Source organism: Nycticebus coucang, chromosome 17 (genome assembly GCF_027406575.1).
Source record: "Nycticebus coucang isolate mNycCou1 chromosome 17, mNycCou1.pri, whole genome shotgun sequence".
Lineage (NCBI taxonomy): Eukaryota > Metazoa > Chordata > Mammalia > Primates > Lorisidae > Nycticebus > Nycticebus coucang.
This window is the reverse complement of record NC_069796.1, coordinates 36,681,226-36,697,818: the sequence shown is the minus strand read 5'-3', so window position 1 is coordinate 36,697,818 and position 16,593 is coordinate 36,681,226. Positions and strand designations below refer to the sequence as shown.

The 16,593-nt window shown below is 43.7% G+C and overlaps 1 protein-coding gene across 1 annotated transcript; it reads left to right on the top strand.

The window, feature by feature from the left end:
• Window positions 1-362: 362 nt before the first annotated feature.
• Window positions 363-16,101, top strand: LOC128568514 (bromodomain-containing protein 8-like). The gene is made up of 7 exons (XM_053566200.1): window positions 363-641; window positions 2,634-2,903; window positions 4,843-5,009; window positions 9,734-9,823; window positions 10,933-11,001; window positions 14,015-14,192; window positions 15,939-16,101. Exons 1-7 carry the CDS (start codon window positions 363-365, stop codon window positions 15,984-15,986), a joined length of 1,101 nt encoding a protein of 366 aa, XP_053422175.1. The 3' UTR covers window positions 15,987-16,101.
• Window positions 16,102-16,593: the final 492 nt, after the last annotated feature.

Below are 16,593 nucleotides of genomic sequence, written 5' to 3'. Positions count from 1 at the left end.
GTTTATAGGTGACTTGGGATAGAGGAAGACAGACTCCAGTTCTTTTCCTTCTTTGGGAGTATGATGAAATCCAAGTAAAAACTATTGGATAATATCTCTCTTATACTGAATTGTACCATTTGATATGTCTATTAAACTGATGTGGATCTTTTTCTTTATTCCCAAAGACGAAGATAATTTCATTTCCCAATATCTCCCTTCAACTAGTTTTTAACTCTTCCTAATGATGATTAGAAAGAAATTCCTGAAAAAAAAAAAAAAAAGGAAATTCCTGGTTCCTTTTCTATAGAACTTAAGAGGATGGAGATGCCTTAGGAATTGATTTGAAGGAATTTAATTCATTTTTCCCTGTGTATTTACAGATGAGACGTGAGTGGGATTGGTTGGATTCTCAACAAGACTGTCCCAATGAATCTGAGTTGAGCAACGACTGCAGGTCCCTTTTCAGCTCATGGGACTCCAGTCTGGATCTTGATGTGAGCAGCTGGAGGGAAACTGAGGATCCGAGGGCTGAAGAACTAGAGGAAAGCAGCTCAGGGAGAGAACATAGTGAACTTCTTGTAGGGGATGGAGTCAGTGAGGAATCTCAGGAAGAGTCAGAGCAAATCAGCCGCCAGAACCTCCTCCACTTTCTCTCTGAGGTAATGGTGAGCTATTATTTCCAAAACTGAAAGAGCCTAAACTTTCTAAGAGAACACTTACCCCTGCCTGCTTCTGCTACTCTTAATACTAAAATACGAGCTCCACAGTGTTAGGAACAGAGTTCATTGCTATGTCCTTAGCACATTGTGCTAATACAGAATTTGCACCAAATACATACTTTTTGACTGGATGTTCTAAGATCTGAACATAAGGGGCCTGAGTTACAGTAAGTAGAATTTCTGAATGTAAGATTGTCTTATAAGTATCCTTGTAATTGATTCTTTCAGAATTGTGAGACGTTACACTTGCCCAAACTCTCCTTAAAATTGTCATTATGCTTCAAGGTAGTATTTTAAATTGTCTTTATTACCCTAGTTAGGAACTGAGGACCAGCCAGGCGTGGTGGCTCACACCTGTAATCCCAGCACTGTGGGAGGCCGAGGAGGGAGAATTGCTTGAGCTCAGGAGTTTGAGACTCACCTGAGCGAGAGTGAGACCCCGACTCATGAAGAAAGTGGAAAAACCTGGCTGGGTGCTGCAGCGAGCGCCTGTAATCCCAGCGGCTTCCAGAGGCTGAGGCAGCGGGATACCCACGGCCTGAGTCTGAGGTTGCAGTGAGCTACAATGCCATTGCAGTCTGCTCAGGGGCATAGGGTGGGACTCTGTCTCAACAACAAAAACAGCAAGGAAATAAAATTTAAAAAACAACAACAAAGGGCGGTGCCTGTGGCTCAGTCGGTAAGGCGCCGGCCCCATATACCGAGGGTGGCGGGTTCAAACCTGGCCCCGGCCAAAACTGCAACCAAAAAATAGCCGGGCGTTGTGGCGGGCGCCTGTAGTCCCAGCTACTCGGGAGGCTGAGGCAAGAGAATCGCTGAAGCCCAGGAGTTGGAGGTTGCTGTGAGCTGTGTGAGGCCACGGCACTCTACCAAGGGCCATAAAGTGAGACTCTGTCTCTACAAAAAAAAAAAAAAAAAAAAAAAAACAACAACAAAAAAAACCCCAAAAAGAACTAAGGACCAAAAATAAACAGAATTGTACAGAGAGTTTATGCTGCCACTGAACACATTTGGGAGATTTTAGGTCAAAATCAGCAAGCATCTAGTTTGAATGTTGCCACTTTTCTCTGCAGTGTCTGTGATAGACAAAATTTTCAACACTTTTTAGGTAGCCACTTTAAGTCAGAGTTGAAGGCTGGGTGCAGTGGCTCATGCCTGTAATCCTAGCTCTGGGAAGCCAAGGCGAGTGGACTGCCTGAGCTCACAGGTTCCAGACCAGCCTGAGTCAGAGCGAGACCGTGTCTCTAAAAATAGCTGTGCATTGTGGCAGGTGCCTATAGCCCCAGCTACTTGGGAGGCTGAGGAAAGAGAATCACTAGATAGAGTAGTTTGTGGTTGCTGTGAGCTGTGACGCTACGGCACTCTACCGAGGGCTACAAAGTGAGACTCTGTCTTAAAAACATAAAAAGTAAAAAAAAATTAATCAGAGTTGACACTTAAGATGAAAAATACAACATGGGCTCCGAGAAGAGGCAGGAACTGTATCTGTCTTGTTCACTGTAATATCCCCAGCAACTAGCCTAATACCTGTAATATATACAATTTTAAATGATTGTGTGAATTAATTAAACCAATTTATCATCTCGGACTTAGTCACAATAACAGTATAAGCGTCTGGCATTGGTTTGGGTTTTTTTTTTTTTTTTTTTTAAGACAGAGTCTCACTTTGTCACTCTGGGTAGAGTGCTGTAGCATCATAGCTCACAGCAACCTCAGTGCCCACCACAACATCCAGCTGTTTTTAGAGATAGGGTCTCTTGTTCAGGCTGGTATTGAACTCCTGAGCTCAGGTAGACCACCCCCCTCAGCCTCCCAGAGTGCTAGGATTATAGGCATGAGCAACCATGCCCAGCCAGCATCTGGTATTGTTGATATGTGGATATTGCTTTCCATTGGTGTTCCTATGCATCTAATAATAACCTTTGATTGTAGGTAGCTTACTTAATGGAGCCATTGTGCATTAGCAGCAAAGAGTCAAATGAAGGCTGTTGCCCTCCAGCTGGTATCAAACAAGAGGGAAAGGAAATTGAAACTGCTGAAGGAGAAGGGGAGCCCTGTAGTGAGACCAAAGAGTGTTCAGCCAACGTAGACCTCTTAGAAGCTGAACAGAAGCCACTGGGAGAAGATGGAAAGCCAGAAGTGGCTACAGCTCCCTCAGCTACTCGTGTAGTTCAGGGACTACCCACAGAGAGTGAAGAGGGGGTAAGTGCATACCTCACCTGTCCTTGGTCTGCTGCAAAGGGAGGCAGAGCAGAATGGTTAGAGCACATAGGCTAACTCCACAGAGCTAAACTGTTCAGGTCCAAATCCTAGTTTCACCATCATTTTTAGCTGTGTGACCTTAGGTGTATTAGTGAAAATGTTATAACCTCAGCTTTCCGTGCTAAAAATGGGATAACAGTGCTCTACTTCGTAGGTTTGCTATGAGGTTTAGGTGAGACAATTCATGTAAAGCCCTTAGCATAGTGCCTGGTTTATACTAAGCAATCAGTAAAATTTAATTTAATTTATTTATTTTTTTTGTAGAGACAGAGTCTCACTGTACCGCCCTCGGTAGAGTGCCGTGGTGTCACACGGCTCACAGCAACCTCTAACTCTTGGGCTTATGCGATTCTCTTGCCTCAGCCTCCCAAGTAGCTGGGACTACAGGCGCCCGCCACAACGCCTGGCTATTTTTTTTGTTGCAGTTTGGCCGGGGCTGGGTTTGAACCCGCCATCCTTGGCATATGGGGCCAGCGCCCTACTCACTGAGCCACAGGCACCGCCCAGTAAAATTTATTATTTTTTAAAAAATTCATAATTAATATGTGGGTACAAATTTTTAGGTTCCATTGTTCTCACTTCCAGAGTAAAGTTCCAGTTGTAAAAGAGCCCCTCACCCAGGGGGCATATTATATACCCTCACAATGTGCATATTAGGTGAGATCCTGCCTCATGCCTTCCCTCCTTCTGCCAATCATCCTCCTCCCCTCCCTCTCCTGCCTCCTTCTCCCCTTGTACTAGACTATAGTTGTGTTTTATTGTTCATATGAGCATGTAATTGTTTATATATTGGTTTCACATTAAAATGGAGTACATTGGATATTTATTTTCCCATTCTTGCGATACTTTACTAAGAAGAATGTATTTCAGCTCCATCTAGGTAAATGTAGAAGATGTAAAGTCTCCATATTTTTTAATGGCTGAATAGTATTCCCTGGTATACACATACCACAGTTTGTTGATCCATTCATGGGTTGATGAGCAAAAATCAGTAACATTTAATCCAATTATCATTATTAATATCATCTGGCCAGCTAGAGTAGTTTAACTTCATGATCACAGGGGAGAGTGATGGTTTGTTTGTTTGTTTGTTTGTTTGTTTTAAGAGATACAGTCTCACTTTATCGCCCTCAGTAGAGTGCTGTAGGGTCACAGCTCACAGCAGCCTCAACTCCTGGGCTTAGGTGATTCTCTTGCCTCAGCCTCCTGAGTAGCTGGGACTATAGGGTCCCGCCAGAATGCCCAGCTTTTTTATTGCAGTTTGGCTGCAGCTGGGTTTGAACCCGCTACCCTCAGTATATGGGGCTGGCGCCCTACCCACTGAGCCACAGGTGCCACCCAAGTGATGGTTTTTAAAAAGTACAACATCCATCTAGACTTGGAGTAAATATTGGTTTTTCATTTTGAGGGGGGATATACAAAGTCAAAGTTCTAGAAGATTGTGACTAAGAATTCATTGACTTGGGTCCAGTTAAGTCAGTTTTCTCTAATTTCTTTTATGGCTTTATATAATTGGCCTCTTCTTACCTTAAGAATTTAAAGAATTTGGGCGGTGCCTGTGGCTCAGTGAGTAGGGCGCCGGCCCCATATGCTGAGGGTGGCGGGTTCAAATCCAGCCCCGGCCAAACTGCAACAAAAAAAATAGCCTGGTTGTGGCAGGCGCCTGTAGTCCCAGCTGCTTGGGAGGCTGAGGCAAGAGAATCGCGTAAGCCCAAGAATTACAGGTTGCTGTGAGCCATGTGACATCATGGCACTCTACCCGAGGGCGTTACAGTGAGACTCTGTCTCTACAAAAAAAGAATTTAAAGAATTTACTCTGTGAAAGTAAAATTATCATGCAGATAGTAAATCTCCTTCAAAAATTTCCTGTGTTTCCTAGCATTCACAGGGAGAGGCTCAGCAAGAATCTAAAGAGGAAGACCAGAGTGAAGGGTATGTGTCAGAAATGGAAGAGCAGCCCCCTTTAGATGAGGGTGATGATGGCTTCAGCATTCCAGAGACTCCTCTGATGGATATCCTTTTCAGCCATGCTACCTCCTCAAAGCTGTAAGTATATATTTTTATCCAAGGTTGTTAAGATTTATACTTCTGCTTATGATTATTTGAATCTGTTATCATGAAATGGATTACTTTTCATAAGTTAAAACAAAGGAAATTAGAGTTGGAAAATACAAAAAATAGAATTATGCCGGGTGAGGTGGCTCATGCCTGTAGTTCTAACAGTCTGAGAGGTCAAGGCTGGTGGATCACTTGAGCTCAGGAGTTTGAAACCAGTCTGAGCAAGAACGAGACCCTGTTTCTAAAAAATAGCTGGGCATTGCGGTGGGTGCCTGTAGTCCCAGCTACTCGGGAGGCTGAGGCAAGAGGATCACTTCAGTTCAGGAATTTGAGGTTGCTGTGACATACGATGCCATGGCATCAGAGTGAGATTCTGTCTCTTTAAAAAAAGAAAATAGGCTCAGTGCCTGTACCTCAAGGGCTAGGGCACCAGCCACATAAACCAGAGCTGGTGGGTTCGAATCCAGCCTGGGTCTCCAAACAACAATGACAAGTACAACCAAAAAATAGCTGGGCGTTGTAGCCGGCACCTATTGTCCCAGCTACTTGGAAGGCTGAAGCAAGAGAATTGCTTAAGCCCAAGATTTTGAGGTTGCTATGAGCTGTGACGCCACAGCACTCTACCCAGGGTGACATTTTGAGACTCTATCTCAAAAAAATAAAAAAGAAAAGGTTAGGGCGGCACCTGTGGCTCAAGGAGTAGGGTACTGGCCCCATATACCAGAGGTGGTGGATTCAAACCTGGCCCCGGCCAAAAACTGCAAATAAATAAATAAATAAAATAAAAGGCTCGGCTACCATAGCAAAGTGGTTTTGGTGCCAGCCACATGCACCGAGAGTGGCGGGTTTGAATCCGGCCCAGGCAAGCTAAACAACTACAACAAAAAAATAGCTGGGTGTTATGGTGGATGCCTGTAGTGCCAGCTACTTGGGAGGCTGAGGCAAGAGAATGGCTTAAGCCCAAGAGTTTGAGGTTACTGTGAGCTGTGATGCCACAGCACTCTACTGAGGGCAACATATTGAGACTCTTGTCTCAAAAAAATAAATTAATAAAAATAAAAAAGAAAGAAAGAAAAACAATTTCATATAAATAGAAGTCTATATGCATAAGTCTATTTCGTCAACATTAAAAATCTCTACGTCGTGGTAGCTCCTGCCAGCGTAATCCTAACACTGTGGGAGGTTAAGGCGAGACTATCACTTGAGGTAGACCTGGGCAAGAGAAAGAGAGATCCCATCTCTACAAAAAATAGAAAAAGTAGTTGGACGTGATAGTACATGCCTGTAGTCCCAGCTATTTGGGAGGCTGAAGCAAGAGGATCATTTGAACCCAAGAGTTTGATGTTGCAGAGTGCATGATGCCACTGAACTCTAGCCAGGGTCATAGAACAAAACTCTATCTCAAAGAAAATAATCTCTTTCATGAATAATCCTTCTCTTTAAACTAGCGTCATTTATTCAAGAAACATTGCTGAGTCAGATTATCCCCTCACGTCAAATATTATACAAACTTCAACATAAAAGGAAGAGGCTAAGGTACAAAGTATAATTTAAAAGAGTTTACTTGGTGACTTGGCGCCCGTAGCACAGTGGTTATGGTGCCAGCCACATACATCAAGGTTGGTGGGTTTGAACCTGGCCCTGGCCAGCTAAAACAACGACAACTATAATAAAAAATAGCTCGATGTTGTGGCGGGTGCCTGTAGTCCCAGTTACTTAGGAGGGCTAAGGCAAGAGACTCACTTAAGCCCAAGAGTTTGAGGTTTCTGTGAGCTGTGATGCTATGGCACTCTACCGAGGGTGACAAAATGAGACTCCGTCTCAAAAAAATAAAGGGAAAAAAAAACTATTTGGTGTGGCCAACGCAGTGGCTCACACCTGTAATCCTAGCACTCTGGGAGGCTAAGGCAGATGGATTGCTTGAGCTCAGGCTTTCCAGACCAGCCTGAGCCAGAGTAAGACCTCTGTCTCTAGGTTTAGCACCTGTAGCACAGTGGTTATGGTGCCAGCCACATATACTGGAGCTGGCGGGTTTGAGCCCAGCCTGGGCCTGCTAAAAAATGATAACAACAACAACAACAACAAAAATAGCTGGACGTTGTAGCAGGTGCCCGTAGTCTGAGCTACGTGGGAGGCTGAGGCAAGAGAATCGCTTGAGCCCTGGAGTTTGAGGTTGCTGTGAGCTGTGATGCCACTGTACTCTACAGAGGGTGACATAGTGAGACTCTGTCTGCAAAAAATAAAATAAAAATTACTTTGGGGCTAGGTATATGTGGTGGTATATACTTGTAATCCCAGAACTTTGGGAGGCCGGGCCAGGAGGATTGCTTGTGGCCTGGGTTACATAGAGAGACCCTGTCTCTACAAAAAATTTGGGTGTTGTGGCACATGACTGTAGTGCCAGCTACTTGGGAGACTTAGGTAGAAGGATTGTTCAAGCTCAGAAGTTAGAGGCTGCAAGAAGTGAGCTATGATCATGCCACTACACTCCAGCCCTGGTGACAGAGCAGCCCTGTCTCTTAAAAAATATTACTTTGGGCAGCACCTGTGGCTCATTGAGTAGGGCGCTGGCCCCATATACCAAGGGTGGCAGGTTCCAACCCAGCCTTGGCCAAACTGCAACAACAACAACAACAACAACAAAAAATAGCTGGGCGTTGTGGCAGGCGCCTGTAGTCCCAGCTACTCTGGAGGCTAAGGCAAAAGAATCACCTAAGCCCAAGAGCTGGAGGTTGCTGTGAGCTGTGATGCCATGCGACTCTACCAAGGGTCACGAAGTGAGACTCTGTCTCTAAAAAAAAAGGCTCGGCGCCTGTGGCTCAAGCGGCTAAGGCACCAGTCACATACACCTGAGCTGGCAGGTTTGAATCCAGCCCAGGCCCGCCAAACAACGACAGCTGCAACCAAAAAAATAGCCAGGCATTATGGTGGGTGCCTATAGTCCCAGCTACTCGGGAGGCAGAGACAGGAGAATCGCTTGAGTCCAGGAGTTGGAGGTTGCTGTGAGCTGTGATGGCACAGCACTCTACCCAGGGCAACAGCTTGAGGCTCTGTCTCAAAAAAAAAGAAAGAAAGAAAAGAATACATACAGTATGATCTGGTGTTTTTTCTTCACTACACTGCAGATTCACCCATGCTGCCTGTGGGAAGGCAAAACCAATAATTTTTCTTTTTTTTTTTCATTTTCTGAAAATACGGGCTGCACCCATAGTTTAATGGGTAGGGCACCAGCCATGTACACCGAGGCTGGTGGGTTCAAACCCAGCCCAGGCCAGCTAAAATGACAATGACAACTGCAACAGCAACAACAAATCTTTTTTTTTTTTTTTTTTTTTTTGAGACAGAGCCTCAAGCTGTCACCCTGGGTAGAGTGCCATGGCATCACAGCTTGCAGCAACCTCCAATTCTTGGGCATAAATGATTCTCTTGCCTCAGCCTCCCAAGTAGCTGGGACTACAGGTGTCCGCCACAACACCTGGCTGTTTTTTTTTGGAGGGGGGAGGTTGTAGTTGTCATTATCATTTGGCAGGCCCAGGCTGGATTTGAACCCGCCAGCTCTGGTGTATGTGGCTGGTGCCTTAGCCGCTTGAGCTGCAAGTGCTGAGCCAACAACAACAAATCTTTTTTTTTTTTTTTTTGTAGAAACAGAGTCTCACTTTATGGCCCTCGGTAGAGTACCGTGGCCTCACACAGCTCACAGCAACCTCCAACTCCTGGGCTTAAGCGATTCTCTTGCCTCAGCCTCCCAAGTAGCTGGGACTACAGGCGCCTGCCACAACGCCCGGCTATTTTTTGGTTGCAGTTTGGCCGGGGCCGGGTTTGAATCCGTCACCCTCGGTATATGGGGCCGGGGCCTTACCGACTGAGCCACAGGCGCCGCCCTATGAGGCAATTTTTCAAACATAAAGTACAGTTGAAAAAATTATACAGTGATCACCCATACACCCCCCACATACATGTTATAATTTTCTTCTTCACATGTAGGACCAATAATTTTTCTAATGTTCTTTTGTTGAAGGTATAAACTGAGCCATACATGGATTTAAAATTTTTGTTAAATAGGATCTAGCTTGAAATCTAGATCAGTAAAGAACAGTTTCAGTTGCTTTGCTATAAATCCCTGTGTAAGTGTATAAGCAAGAGTGCTAAGATGACATACGGTGATTATACAGACAGCCGGAAATCTGCAGCCTGAGATGTTTTATTTCATGACAGTTAAACTTCTTGGATGGCAAATACATCTTTATCTTAAAATTTGGAATACATATGAAAGCAATAGATAATAGTAATTAAATCTGCTTGGCCAGGGCGGCGCCTGTGGCTCAGTCGGTAGGGCGCCGGCCCCATATACCGAGGGTGACAGGTTCAAACCCGGCCCCGGCCAAACTGCAACCAAAAAATAGCCGGGCGTTGTGGCGGGTGCCTGTAGTCCCAGCTACTCAGGAGGCTGAGGCAAGAGAATCACTTAAGCCCAGGAGTTGGAGGTTGCTGTGAGCTGTGTGAGGCCACGGCACTCTACCGAGGGCCATAAAGTGAGACTCTGTCTCTACAAAATAAATAAATAAATAAATCTGCTTGGCCAGATACCTTTAGAGGAGACAGAGATCTTCAGTTGTTAATTAGTAGCAGTATGTCTTGGAAAAACCTCATTATCCACCTGGGAGGCAGTATATGAGGTTACTATCTCTTTTCTCTTGTGTTTTATCCCATAGGGTTGATTTATGCAAAGTTGTCCCTGTTAAGGATCATTCACTATTTAAGAAGACAGTCCTGCCAGTCTGGAAGATGATTGCCAGTCACAGGTAGGTCTCCAAAGTGGTAATAAGATTATGTTCAGAACTGAAGCAGCAACACTTATTAGGGCTTAAACATAAAAGAATGTTCATTCCTTATATGAGCCGTAGTTGAGAGGCAGATCCTGTACCTGAGCATGGCTTATCTGTAAGCATTCAAAGCCGCTTTCGCAGTCTGTATAAAAATACTTCAAGAAATTGGTTTCTATTATATGACAAAATTTGTATTTTAAATATATATGCTGGTCAGGCATGATGCTTATGCCTGTAATATTAGAACTTTGGGAGGCCAAGGGAGGAGGATTGCTTGAGGCCAGGAGTTTGAGGCCAGCCTGGGCAACATAGCAATAAACTATCTCTACAAAAAAGTAGAAAAATTTTCTGGGCATACTGGTAAATGCCTGTAGGCCTATTTACTTTCAAAGTTGAGGTGAAGGAACTGCTTGAGCCCAGGAGTTTGAGGGTGCAGTGAGTGATGATGGGGACACTGCACTCCAGCCTGGGCAACAGAGGGAGAAATCATGCCAAAAATATACATATATTGTGGCAGATGCCTGTAGTCCTAGCTACTTGGGAGGCTGAGGCAAGAGAATTGCTTAAGCCCAAGAGTTTGAGGTTGCTGTGATCTGTGACACCAGGGCACTCTACCGAGGGTGACATAGTGAGACTCTGTTTAAAAAAAAAAAATTTATATATATATATACACACACACACATATTCATATTCCCTTTCAATATGGTGGATTCTTTTTCCACAGAGAGAGAGCTTCAGGAACTGGAGAAAATATCAGTATAATAATAAATATTTTACAGGTTTTTTGGTTTGTTTTTTTTTTTGAGACAGAGCCTCAAGCTGTTGCTGTGGGTAGAGTGTGATGGTATCACAGCTCACAGCAACCTCCAACTCCTGGGCTCAAGCAATTCTCCTGCCTTTGTTTGGCAAGAAGGAGCTAATAGATTTCTCCACAATGATGCTTACAGTCTGTATTCCGTTAAGGGAAGTCTAAGAAAAAATGAGCCATACTCTGTAGTGTTAAGTGTTCTTGTTCATAGCTATTCTCCTTATTTAGAATGACTTTCCAGGGTTTTTTCATCATCTCTGGGTTTGTCCCTTAACAGGTTCAGCAGTCCATTTCTGAAGCCTGTGTCAGAAAGGCAGGCCCCAGGGTACAAGGATGTGGTGAAAAGGTCAGTGGAAAAGGGGTCAAGAAAGGTTGGTTGCTTTTATATCTGCCTATTCATTCTTTATTTCCCATCTATTAGATTATTTCTTTAGTTACATTTAGTTACATTTATTTACAAACTTCAAGATATATTTTGAACAAGTTTGTAAAGTTGTGGTAAGCTTCATATTTTCATTTAAGAAGGAATGTAGGCTGGCTGTGCCCGTGGCTCAGTGGGTAGGGTGCTGGCCACATACACTGAAGTTGGCGGGTTTGAACCCAGTCCAGGCCAGCTACAGCTAGGCATTGTGACAGGCGCCTGTGGTCCCAGCTACCTGGGAGGCTCAGGTGGGAGAATCGCCTGAGCCCAGGAGTTTAGGGTTGCTATGAGCTGTGATGCCATAGCACTCTACCCAGGGCGACAGCTTGAGACTGTCTCAAAAAAAAAAAAAAGAAAGAAAGAAGGGATGTAGGGGGGCGATGCCTGTGGCTCAAAGGGGTAGGGCGCCAGTCCCATATGCTGGAGGTGGTGGGTTCAAAACCAGCCCCGGCCAGAAACTGCAAAAAAAAAAAAAGAGAGAGAGAGATGTAGGCAACAAAATGTTTATGTGGGCTTTTTATTTACCTTTTTTTTTAAGTTTTGAATTTTAAGTAGTAAGATCCATTCATCATAATCTTAAATTGGCCTTTAATAGTTTTTGTTTCTGGGGTGGCACCTATGGGTCAAGGGGGTAGGGCGCCAGCCCCGTATGCTGGAGGTGGCAGGTTCAAGCCCAGCCCCAGCCAGAAACTGCAAAAAAAAAAAAAAAAAAATTATACACACACACATAAATAGTTTTTATTTCTGTTCTTTTGGAGCAAAATCCTGTATTCACTTAGGCGGTTGGTTATAGGCATGCTAAGACAAAAATGTTAATCCAAACGGAAGTTACAAACATTCATTGATTGAACTATTTTTGATTTTTATAGCATAGATCATCTAAAATGCCATCATAAATAAATATAGTAATAAGAGAATAAAATATAAAAGATCATGACAGGACCTTTGGAGACTTAGTCTGTTTGCGTTCCTATAACAGAATACCATAGACAGGGTAATTTATAAAAAAAATAGAACCATAGTTTTTATGGTCCTAGAGGTTGGGAAGTCTAGGATCAATGTGCTGGTAGGATTGGTGTCTGGTGAAGACTACTCTCTGCTTTCAAGATGGTTCCTTGTTGCTATATCCTTCAGGGGAGATGAATGCTATGTCCTCAAATGGCAGAGGGACAAAAAGGCAAGAGGGCTCACTCTTCTATCTGCATCCCTTTCACAAGGATCCTAATCCCATTCTTGAGGGAAGAGTGATTCATGACTTAATTACTTTCTAAAGACCACACCTCTTAGTTCGGTCCCATTGGAGTGAAGTTTCAGTGTGAATTTTGGAGGGGGTATCATCATTCAAACCAGAGCAGAGACAAGCTCCTTCACTCTGTAAATGAGGAAACTAGGCTAAAAGTGGTCTTGACTCGCTTTTGATCAACTAACAGTTAATAGCAGACCTAAAACTAAACTCCAGATTTTTACCTCCAAGGTTAGTCCTCCTTGTACACTGTATGGCTCTCTCTGTGTCTTATAAAATAATAATTTATCAGTCAGCCATGGTGGCTCATGCCTGTAATCCTAGCACTCTGGGAGGCAGAGGCAGGATAATCCCTTGAGCTCAGGAGTTTGAGATCAGCCTAAGCGAGAGCAAGGCCCCGTCTCTACTAAAAAGAGAAAAATTAGCGTGGCATTATGATGGGTACCAATAATCCCAGCTACTTGGGAGGCAGAGGCAGGAGGATTGCTTGAATCTAGAGTTTTTTTGTTTTGTTCTATTTTGTTTTGGAGACAGAGTCTTACTCTGTTAACCTAGGTAGCATGCCATGGCATCATAGCTAACAACAACCTTCAACTCTTGGGCTGAAGTGAGCCTCTTGCCTCAGCCTCCCACTCCCTGGGACTATAGGCATGTGCTATAAACACCCAGCTAGTTTTTCTATTTTTAGTAGATACGGGGTCTTATGCTTGCACAGGCTGGTCTCAAACACCTGAGCTCAAGGGGTCTTCTCGCCTTGAGAATCCAGGTGTTTGAGGTTGCTGTGAGCTAGACTGACACCATGGCACTCTAGCATGAGCAACAGAGTGAGACTGTATCTTAAAAAAAAAAAAAAAAAAAGGCGGCGCCTGTTGCTCAGTGGATAAGGCATAAGCCACATACACTGAGAGTGTTGGGTTCAAACCCAGCCTGGGCCAGTTAAACAACAATGACAACTGCAACAAGAAAATAGCTGGCCATTGTGAACGATGCCTATAATCCCAGCTACTTGGGAGGCTGAGGCAAGAGAATCGCTTAAGCCCAAGAGTTTGAGGTTGCTGTGAGCTTATGATGTCATAGCGCTCTACTGAGGGTGACATACTGAGACTCTCAGAAAAAAAAAAGATTTGTCTTACTATTCACTTAATTCTTATTCTTTTCATCTGCATGAAAGGAAAAACAATTCTTAGTTTTTGACTTACGCAGTAAGAGAAGTAGATTAAATACATAATGTATGATTACACATTGTAAACAGTCAGTGACTGCTGTGTGATAAACTGATCATTGTAGCTTTTTACAACTTTAGTAAACCTAGAGCCAGCACCTTTCCCGTAATAGTAAAGTAGAGTGGCTTTGCTTGTGGCCTCTAAAGTCAAGCTACCTCTCAACTGGACTCCAGGCTGTATGACTTTGGACAAATACTTTACCTCTTTAGATCTCAGTTTCCTCATCTTTCAAATGGAGATGATAATGGTACCTAACTTCTAGGCTGAGAAGATTAAGTGAGTTAATATAGAAAGTAGTTAGCATAGTGCTGGCCTATTATAAATAGTAAAATGTTAACTATTTTATTATATCATGGGGGTTGTTATCTTTGCAATTTTCATTAACTGTTTAGTTCTCTAAGAGAACATACTAGGTCACCACATGTTCCACAGGAAGGTTTGATTTCCTCTGGTTTCTCTTGGCTACCTGCAGACCCATGGACTTAACTAGCCTGAAGAGGAATCTGTCCAAGGGACGGATTCGCAGCATGGTCCACTTCCAACGGGACCTGATGCTGATGTTTCAAAATGCTGTGATGTACAATGACTCTGATCATCATGTGTACCATATGGCTAGGGAGATGCAGCGAGAAGTCTTGGAGCAGATTCAGGTATTGTATCTAGAAAGCTATAAGAAGGGCGGCACCTGTGGCTCAGTCGGTAGGGCGTCGGCCCCATATACCGAGGGTGGCGGGTTCAAACCCAGTCCCGGCTGAACTGCAACCAAAAAATAGCCAGGCGTTGTGGCAGGCGCCTGTAGTCCCACCTACTTGGGAGGCTGAGGCAAGAGAATCGCTTAAGCCCAGGAGTTGGAGATTGCTGTGAGCTGTATGATGCCATGGCACTCTACCGAGGGCAATAAAGTGAAACTCTGTCTCTACAAAAAAAAAAAAAAAAGAAAGAAAGCTACAAGAAAAAGTAGTATAGCCTCTGGAATCTGATTTCAGAACATCTGTTAAAGTAAAGGTGATACTGAAGTGACCTCAGTTTATCTTTAGAGGTGATTCAAGATCCTGAAGCATTGATATTGTGCTTGCTGGTTTGGAAAACCCGGAGCCTCAGTGGGTCCAGCTTTAATGGATAGTAAAGTAGTATAAGAAGCTAAGTAGTAGTGAAGAGCTCTCAAAAGAGGTAATATCTTTAATTTAGGCATGGAAAATTATTTTTTAATTTTTAAAAAGAAAATGAAGAGAGCTGGAGATAGATAAGAAATGGGAACTTCTGCTTCCAGAGCCTCAAGTCAGAGAGCCAAACCTGCAAATCAGAGGCTGGAGTTGCTATTTTTTAGTTGCTACATCTGTTGCTATTAATGTATGTTCACACTTCCCTATCTTTAGGGGATAAGACATAGTAGCCAGAAGACATTTGAGAATTTTTTTTCTGGGCAGCATTGTGGTTTAAAGAAAAAAATATATAGTTGAAGCTGGGCACATTAGATTACACCTATAAATCCCAGTGCTTTGGAAATCCAAAGGCCAGGAGTTCAAGACTCCATCTCTACATTTTTTTTTTTTTTTTGAGAAAGACCCTTACTCCGTCACCCTGGGCAGAGTGCCTTGGTGTCATAGCTCACAGCAACCTCAAACTCCTGGATTTGAGCAATCCTTTTGCCTCAGCCTCCTGAATAGCTGGGCCTACAGGTGTGTATCCTTACACTCAGCTGCTAGGTTTTCTATTTTCAGTAGAGACATTGTCTCCCTCTTGCTCAGGCTGATCTTGAACTCCAGAGCTCAAATAATCCACCCATCTTGTCCTCCCAGAGTTCTAGGATTACAGGCATGATCCACCACGCTTGGCTCTACAAAATATTTTTTTAAATAGTTGGCTATGCTAGCCCCAGCTACTTGGGAGGCGGAGGCAGAAGGATTGCTTGACCCCAGGAGCTGGAAGCTGCAGTGAGCTGTGATCACAATACAGTGCTTTAGCCTGGGTAACAGAGCAAGACCATGTATTTTTTTTTTTTTTTTTTTTTTGAGACAGAGTCTCACTTTGTCCCCCTTCCTAGAGTGCTCTGGCATCATAGCTCACAGCAATCTCAGATCAATCCTCTTGGGCTCTATGGATCCTCTTGCCTCAGTCTCCCAAGTAGCTGGGACACAGTACCTGCCACATCACCTGGCTATTTTTAGAGATGAGGTCTTGCTCTGGCTCCTGCTGGTCAACTCCTGAGCTCAGGCAGTTCACCTGCCTCGGCCTCCCAAAGTGCTAGGATAACAGATGTGAGCCACTGCCCCTGGCCCAATACCAGGTTTGTAAAAAAATAAGAACAAAATTTAAAAAAGCCCTTTAGTTGAATACATTTGATCCTTTGCAGTTTTTAAGAGTCATAGCTTGCTATCTGTTTCTTGACTCTGTAGGTGCTGAGTGCTTGGTTAGACAAAAAAGGAGACTTTAGTGTGGAATGAGAACAAGCCAACCAAGTGGATGATGGAAGACAAACTAGAGCTGCTACCCTAACCTTTTCTGGAGTTTGAACCTCTCCCTGAGACTCTAATCCATAGAAGATCCTTGTTTACTGCTTCTCTGTTGTCTTTTCTAGTAAGAATAATACCTTAGGGGCGGCGCCTGTGGCTCAAGGAGTAGGGCGCCGGTCCCATATGCCGGAGGTGGCGGGTTCAAACCCAGCCCCGGCCAAAAAAAAAAAAATAATAATAATACCTTAACTCACAACCAAGGAGTCAATGATGCCTGTGCAAATAATATTAAAAAAACAGGGAATCTGACTTTTGGGTTTATGCCACCTTTAATCCATAGGTTTATTAGAGATAATTAGTTTAAACTGTTTATTAATGCTCCATAAATAAATGTTATTTTACAAACTGAATGTTGCCGTTTTTTTTTTTTTTTTTTTTAGACAGAGCCTCAAGCTGTCGCCCTGGGTAGAGTACTGTGTCATCACAGCTCACAGCAACCTCAAACTCCTGGCTGAAGTGATTCTCTTGCCTCAGACTACAGGCGCCAGCCACAACGCCCGGTTGTTTTTTTTTTTTTTGTTGTTGTTGTTGTAGCTGT

What these genes read in the sequence shown, in the direction of transcription:
- LOC128568514 (XM_053566200.1), top strand. Translation starts at nt 363, where the DNA reads ATGAGACGTGAGTGGGATTGGTTGGATTCTCAACAAGACTGTCCCAAT. An exon ending in TCCTCCACTTTCTCTCTGAG is followed by an intron (nt 642 to 2,633) that starts GTAATGGTGAGC and finishes CTTTGATTGTAG; the next exon opens with GTAGCTTACTTAATGGAGCC. An exon ending in AAGTCTTGGAGCAGATTCAG is followed by an intron (nt 14,193 to 15,938) that starts GTATTGTATCTA and finishes TTGACTCTGTAG; the next exon opens with GTGCTGAGTGCTTGGTTAGA.